Source organism: Prionailurus viverrinus, chromosome C1 (assembly GCF_022837055.1).
Source record: "Prionailurus viverrinus isolate Anna chromosome C1, UM_Priviv_1.0, whole genome shotgun sequence".
Classification (NCBI taxonomy): Eukaryota; Metazoa; Chordata; class Mammalia; order Carnivora; family Felidae; genus Prionailurus; species Prionailurus viverrinus.
In genome coordinates this window covers 46,463,157-46,480,695 of record NC_062568.1, presented here as the reverse complement: position 1 = coordinate 46,480,695, position 17,539 = coordinate 46,463,157, and the positions used below count along the sequence as shown (strand labels likewise).

Here is a 17,539-nt window from a genome sequence, read left to right as displayed (position 1 = left end):
TTGGGAGAAAGGAATTCTGGCATAATATTTTCTAAGAAATCTCAGCCTGATAACTGAATGGGGTGGCAGAACTAAGGAGAAAAAAGTGTGTACTCCTTAAAGGGCCTAGACAAAAGGGGATAAGATGATAGATAGGAACCTGCAGAGGTTGATTCAAGACCCCCACTGTTTGAACTGTTTTAGTATGCTGAAGCAGGTCTATTTCATAGCAGTGAGATGGAGCTTCCAGACTGTAGCTCTGGTGTCAAGGACAGAGAGAAATGCATTCCCAATCTGGAGAGTGATTTCCCCAACCTGATTAAGTGGGAAGATTGGGAAGACCACTTGTAGTTCCTTGGAGTCCCATCATTGGGAATTAGGAGGACATTGGAAAGGCTGGCTAGAGGGCTGAAGATGTCTGAAGCATTTAAGAGGGTAACAATCTTTTTTCCAATGTCCTGGCTCTTTGCAGTAATAGAAAGTAGGAGGTTTTTGGTTTTGCTTAGGGGCTTTCATTTGCTGGAGTTGAAAATTAAGAATTTTAGCGGTCTTTCAGGTAATTCGTCTAGGGTGCAAGCAGGCTGGTTTGCCAAATTAAATCTAGAGTGGACATAGTTTCACATTCATCTTGGTTCTTTTAATTAAAAGAGAAAGACCCCAGTTCAACCTGCTAATAAACATAAAGTTAAATGCTACCTGTGTGGATTCAACATGTACAGCAAGATCAGAATTTTCTTTAAAGACAGTTTGAATGATTGTAATAGTCATGAATAGATTCATCAGGCTTTTGTGCAAGCCTAAATTTAGTTCCAATCAACAGGCCTAGGAAAGGCCACTGTAATTTCTCCGTGGAGGTTTCCAGCCAAGTGTTCTAATGTCTTGCCAAAAGTTAGGGATCTGTTTGTGTGATTGAATCCCTTTCAGGATGTTTCCACTGGGCTAGTTTCTCCACTCCTTGGCCTGGCCCAATTCATCTACAAGCATGTAGACTAACTGATACATATCTGAGAAACCAGGTTGGTAAGTTTGAATAACTCTGCTAAAATCTTCAGCAAATCTATGGGGGTCCTTAGTCACTTTAGGAAACTCTTTAACTATGGCTTGTGAATTCAGCCTTAGTCCAGGGAACAGAAGAAATTTGGGGGTTATTTGGATCCTCAGAAGTCTCTAATGGGGCAGGTTTTAAAAGGTTTAGGAGAGGAGAGAGCTGGAAGAGATTCTGAGGAAGAGAAGTTCAGTGAGAGAATTTGAATGAGGAAACGAAGGGTATAGAAGAGGTGAGGCGTGAGGGAGGATGATGGCAATGGAGTTGGGCCTGAGCAGGAGGGGGCTGCCAGGAGTCTTGAGACCAGATGGGTTGGGGAAGGGAGGCCTTGGAAGCCTTTTTGTCTTTTTGTAGTTGTTTGCCTCAGTTAGTGTAGAAATTGTATTTTATAGAGGCAATTTTAGGTTCCTGATAACGTTTGGATGCTTCCAAATGCCAATCCATGTAGACATCTCATTCAGTTTTGACAGTTGTAGAGCCATGTCTATCCAATTTAGTTTTGCGAAAAGTTGGTTTAAGGAAATCAAAAGTTCACTGTAATGGCCATTGAAGTTCTAAATTATGTTTAGTTAAGTGGGTCCATTTAGTTAGAAATAGGCATGAGGAAGGACCGTAGTTTTAAACATAAAACCGGCTGGGGTCCTAGAAGTGGAGGTGCCCTAGAAAAACATTTTGATGACTGGGATCCCATTTCTTAGAGGTTTTTTTTCTAAGGCAAAACGAAAAATTCCAATAGACACAGCCTGATTCCATAAGGAATCAGACTGAAGACCAGTACAGTTCCAACAAGAACAGTCCAGTTCCAGAAAAGAGGTGACCGAAGGCTAGCACTTTCCCAACAAAAACAGTTTCTATAGAAATGGTGTGTCACAAAAAGGAGTTGAGCCAAAGGTCGACACAGTTCCAACAGGAGCAGTCTGGTTCTAAAAAGGAGTTGGACCAAAGGCCAAACAAGTACTCTTAAGGACAAAGCCTTGAAACAAATCCTGAATAAAGCTTGGAGAGCTTAGAACACAGAGAACAGAACTTGAAATCCAGGAAAAAAGTTAACCTCAAACTCCAGGTTTGTAAGGAAGCAGTATGCTCAGTTGGCTCTGTGGATACCTGCACTTGTTTGCTCACCAGTCTCCTGGTTGTTGGGGCTCCTGTCTGGATCCCATGGCTGATCACCAAGTAATATTAATGTAACATTAAAATAGTTGTTTTACTAGCAAAAGAATGGGTTTATTGAGGAATAGCAGAGAACTGCATTTTGGGATATGCAAGCTAGGGCAAGATTGTAGGCAAGGTCCAATAAACAGGAGAAGAACATTATTTTATGGAGAAGGAGGAAGTTGGGAGGGGTTCTGAATGAAAATCCATTGGAGGAAAGCAAGAGTTCAGGGTAATGACAGTTTCTCGCGGGCTGATATGTAGAAGTAGTCAATTTCTTATAGGAAATTCAAATACATCTTTTCTTGTCGAGGCCTATATAATTGATGATTCTTTTCTGTTGATGATTCTGTTGGGGTCTGTAATTGACAATTCTTCCTGTAATTGATGCTGAGAGGTATGGCTCCTCATTCTAGTCTCTGACTCTAGTGAAGTTACCCTTTAATAATTTTCACAGTATAGGGGCACCTGGGTGGCTTAGTCAGTTAAGCGTCCCACTTCGGTTCAGGTCATGATCTCTCGGTTTGTGGATTCTGAGCTGACAGCTGAGCCTGCCTCAGATCCTGTGTCTCCCTGTCTCTCTGCCTGTCCCCTACTCGCACTCTGTTTCAGAAGTGAATACATGTTAAAACAGATTTTTAATTTTTTTAAATAATAATTTTCACAGTATACACCATGTATCAAATAATGTTCTTTGCAGAATGTGGGGCAGTATACTTTTTTAAGACAGTGTTTTAATTTATTTGAGAGAGAGAGAGAGAGAGAGACGTGCACATGCAGAGAAGGAGCAGAGAGAGAGAGAGGGAGAGAGAGAATCCCAAGCAGGCCACTTGCTGTCAGCACAGAGCCTGACACAGGGCTCCATATCAGAAATGTGAGATCATGACCTGAGCCGAGATAAAGAGTTAGATGCTTAACCGACTCAGCCACCTAGGCATTCCTACAACATTATAATTTCTGCCAAGAAATGCCTAAGTATGTATACTAAAAAAAAAAAAAAGTAAAAGCAATACATAGCCCCAGATCAGGTCAGGACAGGTTTGGAAGCCCGGGGAGCTTGCTGCGAACTTGCAAACCTCCAGTTTGGGAGCTTTTGGATTGCAGAGTTAGGGGTAACTTTGTGGTTATTTCGGAAGCAGATTTCTTTTGACTTTGATTTATGTGAAAATGGATATAAAAATACAGTTCTATTGCAGTTTTCCATTGCATTTTAGAAAATTTTAAGTACTGGATTAGTCTTACACTTTTCAAAGTTTGTACAAGTATAATGAAATAGGTTTACTCTTTTCTATTTTGATCAGTATATTTTATTTCAAATTTCAATTGTTTTGCTCTATTATAATCTTTAATTTAGAAATGAAAAATAGCATCTAGCTGCAATAAATGTATATGTATGTTTCTCACATACATCATCATAAAAATATATATTATAGTTACTTGATTTTGAACAGTTTCTTCTGACCAAGAATTTTATTCTTATTTTTACATCCTGTTGGTAAGCTCCAGCCTACACAGAGCTATCTAGTACATCACTTTGTCCATAGACTCAACACATGAACGGTTGAACAAGTTCTGAGTGGAACGAATAGAAAACGTACCTTCCATCCAAAGGAGATTGAAGAAACTTTGATTATTTTAGATTGTTGGTAGACAGAACTGATAGTATGAGCTGCATGTAGTTGGAGGAACCTATAGCCTTCCTGTATGGTTATTATCGCTCGTCTGTTAGTCTGCCAGTGAGTGTTTTGTGGACCAATGGGGCAGAAAACTGGATTTGGAGATATAGTTGGAGGCACTGAACAGAACTTGCAAGCTAACGAGCCCACCCAGGAGGGGGAGACTTCCCTGATGTACACTGTATATGGGTTCAAATTTTTTTCAGTGTGTCACTATGGAACAGTTAAGAACTGCTAATATTTCATATAGAACCCCAAGGAGTAGTTAAAAATACAGCCACAAAACCTTAGAGGTAAGTTTTCAAAAGCAATAAATAATACTGATAGGTTCAGTGTGTAGTTGTTGCCATTGCATCTCATGTCTGATACTACTTTGTGTGTTACTGGGGTGAGACTAGCTGGTCCTGAGTGAAGTTTTAGTTGAAGAAGCTGAGGTGAGGTGGCAAGAGAGTAGTATCAATTTGTACTTGTATAAATATCACATTAGCCTTCTTGGTTGTGGGTCTCTTTCTATTACCAGTTATTTCTATTCGTTTGGGTTACTCAGGCTTGTCTTTTGTGTAACTAATCACACGTATAATTACAAAGATATTTTAAAGTTATGTATGTTCTGTCTCTTGAGAGGAGTTACGCTATCTTCTAGGGTGAGGTCACTAACAATCTCAGATCAGCTTTATCCAAGCAGGGACTTCGATTGAAAAGCTGAGCTTTTTTGACTTTGAGAGGACTGGTCACTTTCCAGTTCATCTTTATTCACAGGACCCTTTCTTCTATTTGTCCACTCCCATTTTTGTCCCTCTAGCCTCCTGAATGTATTGAAAACTCTGCTCAGTATCTTGCCTATCAACTACCTTTTCTAACATTGGCTCTGTGATTTCCACCTCCTCCCATACTTTGGCCCCCTAATTCTTTACTACATTGGTAATTCTCTGATGCTTTCAACAGAAATCTTTTATATTTTGTCCAATTTTGCAGTTGTATTGGGAGAGTCAGTCCAAATTACATAGTTCACTTTTATCAGGAGTGAACTCCAGAATGCTTAACTATAGTACAGAAGAGAAAATGTGTTTAATAAACTCACTTTGAAAGCTTTAAAAATGTTCTTCTTCCCCTTGAACATGGTGCATATTATCTTTTTATATGTCACAGAAGAATATGATATCTGTCATGATAAGCAGGTTCTAGACAGTATCTGCAGGAGCAGAGGACATCTTGCACTTATACTAGTCACTCTGAGTAGTGCCTACACAGTATAGGCATCCTTTGGAAGAAATGCTCAAGAAATGACAGAGGAGCTCACGGCGCCTCTGCCTCTTTTTTCCTTTTTCTTCTTTTTTTACATCCCCATCATTTCCTAATAAAGAGAAATCTAGGATTTTGTTCAAGTAGAGTTTGTCAGAAAACTTTTCTTTGGAGAGTAGTGTTATTTTCAGGGTCTTCTTATCATGAACCAGACATACTTACGCTCGTATGTATACCTAGTAACAAGGTATAAGGGCATCTAGCAAAACTTTCCATTCAGTGTGTTGGAAATGATGCAAAGCACAGCCCATAAAGGGTGAATTTCTGAATATTCTGGGCCTTGTTTGCTAGAGTAGGTGCAATAACTGGATCCTTAGTTAGGTTTTGAAGAATCTCAGGAATGTGGGCTATACTGGATTGCTTCTCATCGATGTAGGCTTTTTTTTTTTTTTTTTTTTGGAACCCTTTTCCTTGGACCAAGAATGATGAAATTCTAGCATTGGAAACAATTACACAAACTTCCTTTAACTAATATACTACATTTTCTACCTTTTTTCCATAATATATCAGGGAGTGAATTATTCCTCAGTCAATAAAATGAATCAATGAAAAATTAAATATCCTCTAAAAGGCTTCATTCTGAGGGACAAAAATTGTGGCAAAGTTTTTTTTTAAAGTGTAGTGTCATAGAGCTGTTGTTGTTTCAAAAGAGTGCTGTCTGCCAGCAGGCCCTGTGCTGCCTCTTTCTGAGTTGTTACAACAAAGTCCTGTCAACTAATATGTGGTCATATTAGAATGTTTTGTAGATAAGTAGAAGAGAATGATATTAAAATACTGCTATAATTAGTGAGCAAAAGTTCCTATTCCAGGCAATTAATATTTATCATATTTAATCCTCACAACAGTCCTCGATATTACTAGTTTTATTTTCAGAAATTACAAACTGCATTTCAGGAAGAAAACATATGCTTAAGTTCAGCTAATAGGTATTTGTGGTATATTTTATTTTAATCATCTATGTTGATTGTTTATCCTTGAGGTGCTCCTCTGTGATGGAGAATTATACATCCCACTCTGTAGAACTCAGGCGTGACTATATGACTTGCTTTGGCTGACGAAATGTGAACAGATGTAATGGATGTCACTTCTGGCCAGAAGGTTTTTTTTGTTTGTTTGTTTGTTTTAATTTTTTTTAACATTTATTTTTGAGACAGACAGAGACAGAGCATGAACGGGGGAGGGTCAGAGAGAGGGAGACACAGAATCTGAAACAGGCTCCAGGCTCTGAGCTGTCAGCACAGAGCGGGGCTCGAACTCACAGACCGCGAGATCGTGACCCGAGCCGAAGTCGGCTACTTACCCAACTGAGCCACCCAGGTGCCCCCTGGGCAGAAGCTTTAAAAGCTAGCATGTGTTCACCATTTTGCTCTGTCGTGAGAAATAAGAATGTTCAAAATAGAGCCTTCTCCCTGCCAGGGGTCAGCGGTGAAATGATTTGGAAGAGCGTTGCAGCCAACTTAGTATAAGATTGTGATAGATGGTAGAATAAACCTTTATTGTCAGCGCATGACATAATTGGAATCATCTGTTTTCTGTAGCTTAACCTTTCCTGACTGACACAGTACAAGACAGGACATGCGCTCAAATTCATGTCAAAGCCCATGCTTGTGCTGCTCTTTTTTTTTTTTTTTTTAAGGGAAATAAACCTATTAGCCTAAGAGTTATTCATCAATGTTTTCTTATTGACCTATACCCTATACTTTAGTTTTCTCTTTGTAATTTATGCTTTTCACTCTTAGATCTATCTCTGTTATCTCTTCTCTTTGTGACCTCATCCTATTTTGACATTTTTTCTGGGCCACAAAGTTACTAGCTGTGTCACATTTTAAAATATACTTGTTTTATTCTATGTTGCTGGGTTTTTGGAAAAACATCCCATTGAGCTTTAATAACATGGCATTAAGAATGTTTTTAATCTTAGTCAACAAGAGTGGGAACCGAGCAAACATGATAGAAGTGCTCTATGAAAACGAAGTACCAAATAGACATTTTTTCCCTCTGAACAAGGTTTTGTGTCAAATGCCATTCAGATTTGTTATATGTCATATTTTTATTGAAGACTTATAACAGTCCTATTTTGTCTAATCATTTATCTTTTCGTATATAAATACCCACCTTATTAGTTATTTATAGCTAATGAAATAATCCCATTTCTGTTAAAGTTTGCACTAAGTTTATTTAAATTTCACCTAAATTATTACCAGTTGGGGGCCTAAGTCAGGGTGGCAATTATTTCAACCACTTAGAGTGGTCTGTTGGTCATACTTTCTAAACATTGCCATGGAACAACTTATCCTAAATTACACACTTTACCTGTAATATACAGATTAACTTTTTTTTCCATAGATCCATGTGTCTTAAAACTGAAGATAAACATTGAATCTTGTGCGTTTCTATCTAACCTAAATTAGTTATGCATATTTAAAATAGTATGTTTGAGGGGCGCCTGGGTGGCTCAGTCACTTAGTCCTCTGACTTTGGCTCAGGTCATAATCTTGCAGTCTCTGAGTTCAAGCCCTACATGGGCTCTGCTGACAACTCAGAGCCTGGAGCCTGCTTTGGATTCTGTGTCTCCCTCTCTCTCTGCCCCTCCTGCACTCACATTCTGTGTCTCTCTCAAAAATAAATAGTAAAATAATAATAAATAAAATGGTATGTTTATTTTGGTATCTTACTATAATTACATAATTTATGAAACTTACTTAAAATTACTAATAACTGATTTTGATAATGGAATTATACAGAAACACTTATACCAAAAGCAAATTGTCTTTGCCTTTTTACCTTGAATGTTAGAGTGCATCCTTACAGGGTTAAAAAAGTTTTTGTTTATTTTTAGAGTATAGTTGACACAGAGTGTTACATTAGTTTCAGGTATACAACAAAGTGATTCAACAACTCTGTATGATGCTGCGCTCACCACAAGTGTAGCTACCATCTGTCACTGTGTAACTCTATTAAAACACTGTTGACTATATTCTCTACAACTATCTTTTATTCCTGTGACTTATTCCATAACTGGGAGCCTGTATCTCCCACTTCCCTTCACCCATTTTGCCCTTTGCTCACACTTTCCTTCCCACTGGAAACCGTCTGTTTGTACTTATATGTCTGATTCTGCTGTTTGTTTATTCATTTGTTTTGTTTTTCAGATTTCACATAAAAGTGAAATCCTATGGTGTTTGTTTTTCTGATTTATTACAGTTAGCGTAATACCCTCTAGGTTCATCCATATTGTCATAAATGGCAGGATCTCCTTTTTAATGTTTATTTTTGAGAGAGAGACAAAGTAAGCAGGGGAGGGGCGGAGAGAGAGGGAGACACAGAATCCAAAGCAGGCTCCAGGCTCTGAGCCATCAGCACAGAGCCCAGTGCGGGTCTTGAACTCACGGACTGCAAGATCACGACCTGAGCCGAAGTAGGATGCTTGACTGAGCCACTCAGGCGCCCCCATGTACACCACATTTTTAAATCCATTAATCTGTCAATGGATACTTGGGCTGCTTCCACATCTTGGCTGTTACAAATAATGCTGCAATAACCAAAAAGATGCATGTTATCTTTCAAATAAGTGTGTTTGTTTTCTTTAGGTAAATACCCAGTAGTGAAATTCTCAGATCATATGGTACTTCTGTTTTTAATTTTTTGAGGATCCCCTCTGCACCAATTTACATTCTCATCAACAGTCCACCAGTGTTCCTTTTCTCCATGTCCTTACCAACATTTGTTATTTTTTGTCTTCTTGATTCTAGCTGTTCTGACAGGTGTAAAGTGATATCTTATAATGGTTTTGATTTGCTTTTCTCTGATGATTAGTGATTTTCATATGGCTAATGGCCATCTGTCTGTCTTCTTTGGAAAAACATCTGTTCAGATTCTCTGCACATTTTTAATCAGATTGTGTGCTTTTTTGGTGTTGAGTTGGATAAGCTTTTTATATATTGTAGATACTAATCCCTTATCAGATATATCATTTGTGAATATCTCCTCCCATTCAGGAGGTTGCTTCTTTTGTTGATGGTTTCTTTGCTATGCAAAAGCTTTTTATTCGGATGTAATCCCAGTAGTTTATTTTTGCTTTTGTTTCCTTGGCTTTAGGAGACATATGTTGAACAATGTTGCTACAGCCAGTGTCCAAAGAAATTACTGCCTGTGTTCTCTAAGAGTTTGCATCGGTCATTTTATAGATTATAATGCATAATGTGTTGTTGGCTGGATATCATGTGGTATTCAGATCCATTAGCTTAACAAATACATATTTGTTTTAAATTGTTAAAAACCTTGATCTAATACTTTTTAATAATACAGTTTTCCAAGGTAAATGACTTAAGGGCAAAGTTTAAATTTAATCCCCACAGTCCTACTATATTGTGTAGTTCTCGTCTTTCATCCCCTCAGAATTTGAAGTAGCTGTTGGAATTGACTGACACAGGTATTTAAGCTGTGCTGCAGATAGTAGATGAACTTCAGTCCCCATCTCTCACTGTTTCTCTTCTTCATCTCTCTCATCCACACAAACTCCTGGATGAGGTTTGGCTGCTGATGCCTTGTGCCACCTCTTTTCACAGTTTCACAGTGACAAGTGTCCTGAAGCTCAGGGTCGCTCTTTATTCAAGTATGTGCTTAAAAGTTTTTTTTTTAAGGTATTGTCAGTTTGATAGCTGATATACAGCTGACCCTTGAATAATGAGGAGGTTGGGGGAACTGAGCCCCCTGCCTCTGCAGTTGAAAATCCAAATAAAACTTTTGACTCTCCCAAAACTTATTAATAGATTTCTGTTGATAGAAGCCTTACCAATAACATAACAGTTAACATATATTTTTCATATATGTTATGTATTATATATTTATAGTAAATGAGAATAAATTATTAAAATCATAAGAGCAAATACATTTACAGTACTATACTGTATCAGAAAAATACACATATAAGTGGACTACATAGTTCAGATCCATGTTGGTCAGGGGTCAACTGTAGTCTGTTCTCTTTTTATAGAAAAACTTGTATAGAAAATGACAAAGGCAGTATGAAAGATATAGGCCTGCCTTTTTCATTCTGATCTTAACAAAACTTTAAAGTATGTAGAAACCTTTAATAAATAATTCTAAGTTGTTTTGGTTTTATATACTTTAGATGCTGCTGTTAATTCTGGAGAACTGTGGTTTGTGAACTTTTACTCCCCAGGATGTTCACACTGCCATGATTTAGCTCCCACAGTATGTATTTTTTACATCCTGATTATTAAAGTTTTATTACTTCTAATCTGTTGAGTGCTTTTTTAATGTATGAGGATTTTTTTCTATTAATAGTAATGATAACCATCAATTATCAAATACTGCATACTTGTATGATTTTAAAATACTAATAACACATAATAAATAAATAAATAAATAAATAAATAAATAAATAAATAAATAAAAATACTCTCCTTTAAAAATGTATAGCTTGGAGAGTGTTCAAGCAAAGACAGATTATCTTATCAGAGAAATACTTGTTCATTTTTTCTCATAGTGGAGAGACTTTGCTAAAGAAGTAGATGGATTACTTCGAATCGGTGCTGTTAACTGTGGCGATGATAGAATGCTTTGCCGAATGAAAGGGGTCAACAGTTATCCCAGCCTCTTCATTTTTAGGTCTGGAATGGTAAGGGGTAAAGTTGGCATTTTTTTCATTTGGAACCTTAATGATAAAAATACTAGTGAAAAACCAGTATGTCGTTTTGTAGAATGTTTTGGTTTTTAAATCCTATTTTAGGTGCCATCTACCTAGGCTCTAGTCATAGTAAACATTTTGGATTATGTTATGAATACACTCAATGCCATTACTTTGACCTTTTTTACTTCAAAATTAAATGTTTGCCATCAGTTTCTGTCTTAACACATTTTAACCATTATAAATGTTGTACTCTTGAGAGAGAGTGCTTATTGTATATAAAATAATGTACAATTAAAAGTATTCAGTAATACTTTCAGTGAATTTTTAAAAAAAATAGTAAAAGATGCTTCTCTTTTTACAAAAAAAAAAATAAATAATAGGCCGCAGTGAAATATCATGGTGACAGATCAAAGGAAAGTTTGGTGAATTTTGCCATGCAGCATGTTAGAAGCACAGTGACAGAATTATGGACAGGTAATTTTATTTTCTTCATTTGTTTTATTTTCAAGGATACTTTGAAAATGGTATTTTAAGTTTTCTCTAGTAACAGGGTTAACATTTTGGTCATATTGAAATTTTAAAGTATCTTTTCCATGTTTTTTAGAAGGGAATTTTGTTATTTATTCTGACTTCTGCTAAATAATTGTCATTTAACAAATGAATCTTATTTGTATAGAACAAACAGTTAAGATGTGGGAAATGAATATGATGTGATGTGAGGTGAAACAACTTTAAAAGTAGAACTGAATGTCTAGTTAACGAAGTGTTTTATTCTCATAAGTGTACTGCATCAGGCCATCACTTCCTGCCCATCTAGTGTAATTTTAAAGTTTAAAAACTCTTACTTCTAATCTTAGACTTCTGACTTATCAAGTGACTTTAGGTGGATTATTTAACTACTCTGTGCTACCCATGAAATGGTAGTATTCACATCTAGTAAGGTGTTCATGTCATTCATTAAATACAAGTTACGTCTTGGAAACCGTGTTAAATGTTAGAGCTGCAGTAATAAAATATATAATCCCTGCTTCAAGGGCCTCATTATTTTAGCAAGTAAGGCATGAGTAAAACCATTAAAATGCAATGTAGTAACTACTATGATAGAGGCAATCTTAGAGAAACATGAAGAACATAAAAGAACTCATATGTGGAAAAGAGGAAGGGTTAGAAAAGACTTCTTGAATGAAGTCAGACCCAACCTGTCATGAAAATGAAGCCTTTAAAGATCACTGTGAACTTGGTAAACTGGCAGTGCTTCATCATGAATCTGACAAAAAGATGGGCAGTGAGTGGAGTGGCCTGGGGGGAGACATGGCTAGCTGAATGGGCAGACAAAGCTTAGACCACAGGGGCCTTGGTTGCCAGTTTTAGTTTCTTTCTTAATGAAATGATGAATTTAGATTTTATGTGATGAAAACAATGGAGAGTTAGTGTAGGAATTTGACATGCTTCAAGAGGATTTTTATGAATTCCGGAATTCAAAAAATAGGTAATTTGCTTTATTTTCTTTTAAGGAAATTTTGTTAACTCCATAGAAACTGCTTTTGCTGCTGGTGTTGGCTGGCTGATCACTTTTTGTTCCAAAGGAGGAGGTAATTTTATTTGTTACTTTGTTATGTTGAAGAAATCATAACACTTAATTTTTAGGTGGCAATATTTTTTTCTTCAGTTTTATTAAGATATAATTGCCTTATAACATTGTGTAACTTACGGGTGTACAACCTATTGATATACTACGTATATTGCAAAATGATTACCACCATAGCATTAGCTAACATCTCCAACCTGTCACATAAGGACAATTTCTGTTTCATGATAAGAACATTTAAAATCTACTTTGTTAGCAATTTTTGAGTGTATAATATAGTAGTATTAGTTATAATCATGATGCTCTACATCACGTTCCCAGTTCTGGGAACATTAAGTTCCTGTTAATCTTATAACAGGAAGCTTGTACCCTTTGACTAGGTGTCAGTCTTAAGTATGCTACGATAATTGATTATTCAGTACTTCAAACTATAATATATATCTGAGCATAATTTTTTATTTAATGAATACCTTTTTTTGTTATTTTACACTTGTTATAAAATTATTAATTTGTTAAAGTTTCATTTATAACTTTGTTTGGTGGACAAGTTTTCCAGCTTAATTACACTCATTATAATTATACCTTCAGATAGCCACAGATGTGTTTGGCAGTTTGCAAAAATGATTAGTCGTTGGGGCGCCTGGGTGGCTCAGTTGATTAACCTTCCATCTTCGGCTCAGCTCATGATCTTGTAGTTCATGAATTCAAGCCCCACATCGGGGCCCTGTTTTGACAGTGTGGAGCCTGCTTTGGGTCCTCTGTCTCCCTTTCTGTCTGCCCCTCCCCCACTTGTAGTTGTTGACAGATGTAACCCTCCCCAAATAATAATTTTTTGGTATTATGGACTTTTCTTCATGCTTAACATATAAAAAATGTATGTATGTTTGCCTTATAAAATTATATATTTGAAGATGACAACTTTCCATTTCTAGGAACCTTTCCACCAGTAAATTAACTTGAAAATTCAGTACCCCATGTACCAAACCACAAACTCCATTCAAACAATGAGATTGGCCCAGTGTTACAAAATTCATTAACATGTTTTTATACGTTTAATCCTAACATGGGTCTTTAACCCAAACTTTACCTATCAGCTTTATACTGTTCTGTTGCAAATGAATTGCCTTGCAGCTAAAATGAATCACTCACCCTATCCTGTAAGACCCATGTTAGGAAGGTATTGCCTTCAAGCAAAAATAACCCTTAGTCTAACAGTGAGGGATTTTGTTCCATTTTGGCCTAATGCACAAATTTCTGTTCATTCCACATATTAAGAAAACTTAAACTTTCTGATATTCTTTTACTTTTCATCCCAGGTAAATTGATTTTATGTGTCTTTATAGGCTCTGTGGTGCTACAGTTTCCTTCTAAATCTGTCTCATTGTATCCCAATATTCATATTTTAAGAGCTTCCGTGAAAATGAAGACAAAGTTATTTTAAGATTGTATAATATTTTAGGAAGGAAAGCTTCTATATTCGTTCTGTGAGATTAGCATTATCCTGATACCAAAACCAAAAGACCCTACAGAAGAAGAGAACTACAGGCCAATCTCTCTGATAAACATAGATGCAAAAATCTTCAACAAAATATTAGCAAATCGAGTCCAACAGTACACTAAAAAAAAAAAAATTCACCATGATCAAGTGGGATTTATTCCTGGGATGCAAGAGTGGTTCAACATTAGCAAATCAATCAGTGTGATACATTACATCAGCAAGAGAAAAGATAAAGATATGATCATTTCAGTAGGTACATAAAAAGCATTTCACAAAGTACAACATCCATTCATGATAAAAACTCAACAAAGTAGGTTTAGAAGGAACATACCTTAACATAATAAAGGTCATATACAAAAAACCTACAGCTAACATTACACTCAATGATGACAAACTGAGAGCTTTTCCTCTAAGATCAGGGACAAGACAAGGATGTCCCCTCACCACTTTTATTCAACATACTAGTACAAGTCATAGCCACAGCAGTCAGACAAGAAAAAGAGATGAAAGGCATCCACATCGGTAAGAAAGAAGTAAAATTTTCACTGTTTGCAGATGATATGATACTATATATAGAAAACCCTAAAGATTCCACCAAAAACTATTAGAACTGATCAATAAATTCAGTAAGTCACAGGATACAAAATTAGTATACAGAAATCTGTTGCATTTTTATACACTAATAATGAAGCCACAGAAAGAGAAATTAAGAATTTAGAATTGCACCAAAAAAAAAAAAAAAATACCTAAGAATAATCTCATCTAAGGAGGAGGGAACTAAGTTTAGTTCCCTCAACTAAGGGAAGACCTATACTCTGAAAACTATAAAAAACTGATGAAAGAAACTGAAGATGATACAAGCAAATGGAAAGATATTCCATGCACATGGATTATAAGAACAAATGTTGTTAAAATCCCCTGTGCTATCCAAATCAATCTGCAAATTTAATGCAATCCCTCTCAAAATACTAACAGCATTTTTCACAGAAGTAGAACACATAATCCTAAAGTTTGTATGGAACCACAAAAGACCCCAAATAGCCAAAGCAATATTGAAAAAGAACAAAACTGGAGGTATCACAATCCCAGATTTCAGGCTATACTGCAAAGCTGTAATAATCAGAACAATGTAGTATTGGCACCAAAAAAGACACATAGGTCAATGGAACAGAATAGAGAACCCAGAAATAAACCCATGCTTATATGCTCAGTCTGTAACAAAGGAGGCAAGAATATACATGGGAAAAAGACAGTCCCTTCAACAAATAGTGTTGAGAAAACCACTCTAGTACACCATGATAAACACTAATTGTTTAATCCCTATATTGTACACCTGAAATTAACACTGTGTGTTAACTACTGTAATTAAAATTAAATAAATAAAAGACTGTTATATTTTAAAGGTTCTTTATATGTTTTTATCATATAGATTTGTGACATTTTGGTTCCCCAAAATCATGAGATCTCTTCGATAAAGGGGATTGTTGATAGGAGCAGATTTGAGAGTAAGATCCAAAAGCGATTCTCTTTAACTAGAAACCTTGGGAAATTAACAGGAGAGAATGGAAAAATGTGTGAGAGTACGTATGCACGTGTGTGCTTGTGTGTGTGTGTATGCACATGTGTAGTATGAAACTTAGTAAATGTGTCATTCTTACCATTGGAGTCCAGTCAGTTGCCTTAGAATCAACATGGTAGTTTGTGGAAGGAAAGTCAAAAGGAAGTATAGACTTAATAAAGCTAAAATTATGTCATAATTTTTTTTTCCTCCCTAGATTGTTTAACTTCACAGACACGACTCAGGCTCAGTGGCATGTTGGTAAGCATCAGCTATTTTGCAAAACTATATGGCCATGTTAAGAAAGACATTTAAAAATTGATTCCAAATATTTCTTTGTAGTTTCTTGAACATTTAACTCCCTTATTTATAAATTTTGTTGTTTGATAAGTGTATTCATAGCTATAAAACTTCTCTTCCTAACTAGAATTTTGGTGCTTTTATTCACTTCGAATATTATTCTGTAATTTAGTTATGAATTCTTCTTTAAACAAAGGAGTTTATATTTAGTGTTCATATCATCTCCAAATTGTATTTTGTACTGTTATGTTTTGTTATTTTGTTGCATATTTATCTCTCATCATGCTATGGTTGAGGACATAATATGTGTGTTGTTGATACTGTAACACTACTGAAGTTCTCTTTGCTGCCTGGGAGTTTGTCAGTTAGGAAATTTGTGAAAGATCTATGTGTGCTCAATATGTTTTCTGTGTATATTAGGTATAATTTTTTTATCTATTAGACCAACTTTATTAATCATGTTACTCCAATCTGCATCATTTATATTCCAAGTAAACTTTTTTGAAAGTTTTAAATTTAAAGTACAAAAGTTGGGGCTTTCTGAATAAAGCTAAATCCCTCGAACTTTCTCTTTTACTTACACGCGACCTATTTTTTGTTGCTTTCCATTGTAGGATGGTCTTGTTAACATAGGATGGATGGACTGTGCCACCCAGGACAACCTTTGTAAAAGTTTGGATATTACGACAAGTACTACTGCCTATTTTCCTCCTGGTGCCACATTAAATAACAAAGAGAAAAGCAGTGTTTTGGTATGAATTACTTTAATTTCTTTACATATAGGTGAGCACACACATTCAAACATAATACACCATTTTGTAAACAAGGAAACGAGTCCATTTATAATGTTTAATTATTTAGAACAAATATTTAACTTTTGGGATTCTGTTTAATGGTAAAGTCTACTTATAAGGATTATTTTTTACAATGGTATCAACCATTAAAATTTACAGCCCAAGAGTGTGGAAAACATTCTTAGGTTGTATGAATTTTCATTGGTTTTCATTTAAGTGTGTATATTCTAATGTTAAAATATAGATCATTTGTAGGTTTGGCTCTGAGTCAGTATCTGTTTTTTTTTAAGCACCCTGTTAGATTTTCTGGTATACACTTAGTATGGAGATCACCAGTATGGTTCACCTCCCTAATTTTATGAATGAGGAGACCAAGGTTCAAGCTAGTTATCAAGAAGCTGAGATAAATAATGGGATATTGGATAGATCCCTAAAGAACCTCAAAAGAAAATAATAAAAGACAAACTTTTATAAGTTTATGTCTCTGTATTTTAATTCTGCTTTTTTGATGTTGACAAAAATAACATATTCATTACTGAAATTCATTAATGGGTATAGAAATGTATACAGGCTGGGCACCTGGCTGGCTCAGTCAGTGGAGCATGTGACTCTTGATCTCAGGGCTGTGACTTCAAGCCCTACGTTGCATGTAGAAATTACTTAAAAATAATATCTTTAAAAAAAAATGTATAAAGACAGATGGAAAATTCACTAAAACCAAATCACCCACATACAAGCACCATCAAATCTTGATAAATACTCTTCCAGATCTCTACTTACATATACCTGAATTATGACTTCATGCTGACAACTCTCCAGTTTTATCTGTGGCCCAGACCTCTGGCCTCCACTCCAGATATATATATATATCCTACTGCCTGAATTATTCCACATCTCCCCTGGGATATGAATTGATGTCTCAAACTTAGATGGCTATAACTATACTCCTAGTATTCTCCCATAAATCTGCTCTACCAACAGTTTTCCCAGT

The 17,539-nt window shown here is 35.9% G+C and overlaps 1 protein-coding gene across 3 annotated transcripts in view; it reads left to right on the top strand.

Moving 5' to 3' along the window:
- DNAJC10 (DnaJ heat shock protein family (Hsp40) member C10) overlaps positions 1-17,539 on the top strand; it is a 52,357-nt gene that overhangs the window by 8,168 nt on the left and 26,650 nt on the right. For all 3 annotated transcript variants that reach the window (XM_047870783.1, XM_047870784.1, XM_047870785.1), the window contains 6 exons: positions 10,289-10,371; positions 10,667-10,798; positions 11,191-11,284; positions 12,325-12,402; positions 15,672-15,715; positions 16,369-16,506. In XM_047870783.1, coding sequence (XP_047726739.1) covers positions 10,289-10,371; positions 10,667-10,798; positions 11,191-11,284; positions 12,325-12,402; positions 15,672-15,715; positions 16,369-16,506 — 569 coding nt within the window. The remainder of the gene's footprint in view (positions 1-10,288; positions 10,372-10,666; positions 10,799-11,190; positions 11,285-12,324; positions 12,403-15,671; positions 15,716-16,368; positions 16,507-17,539) is intronic.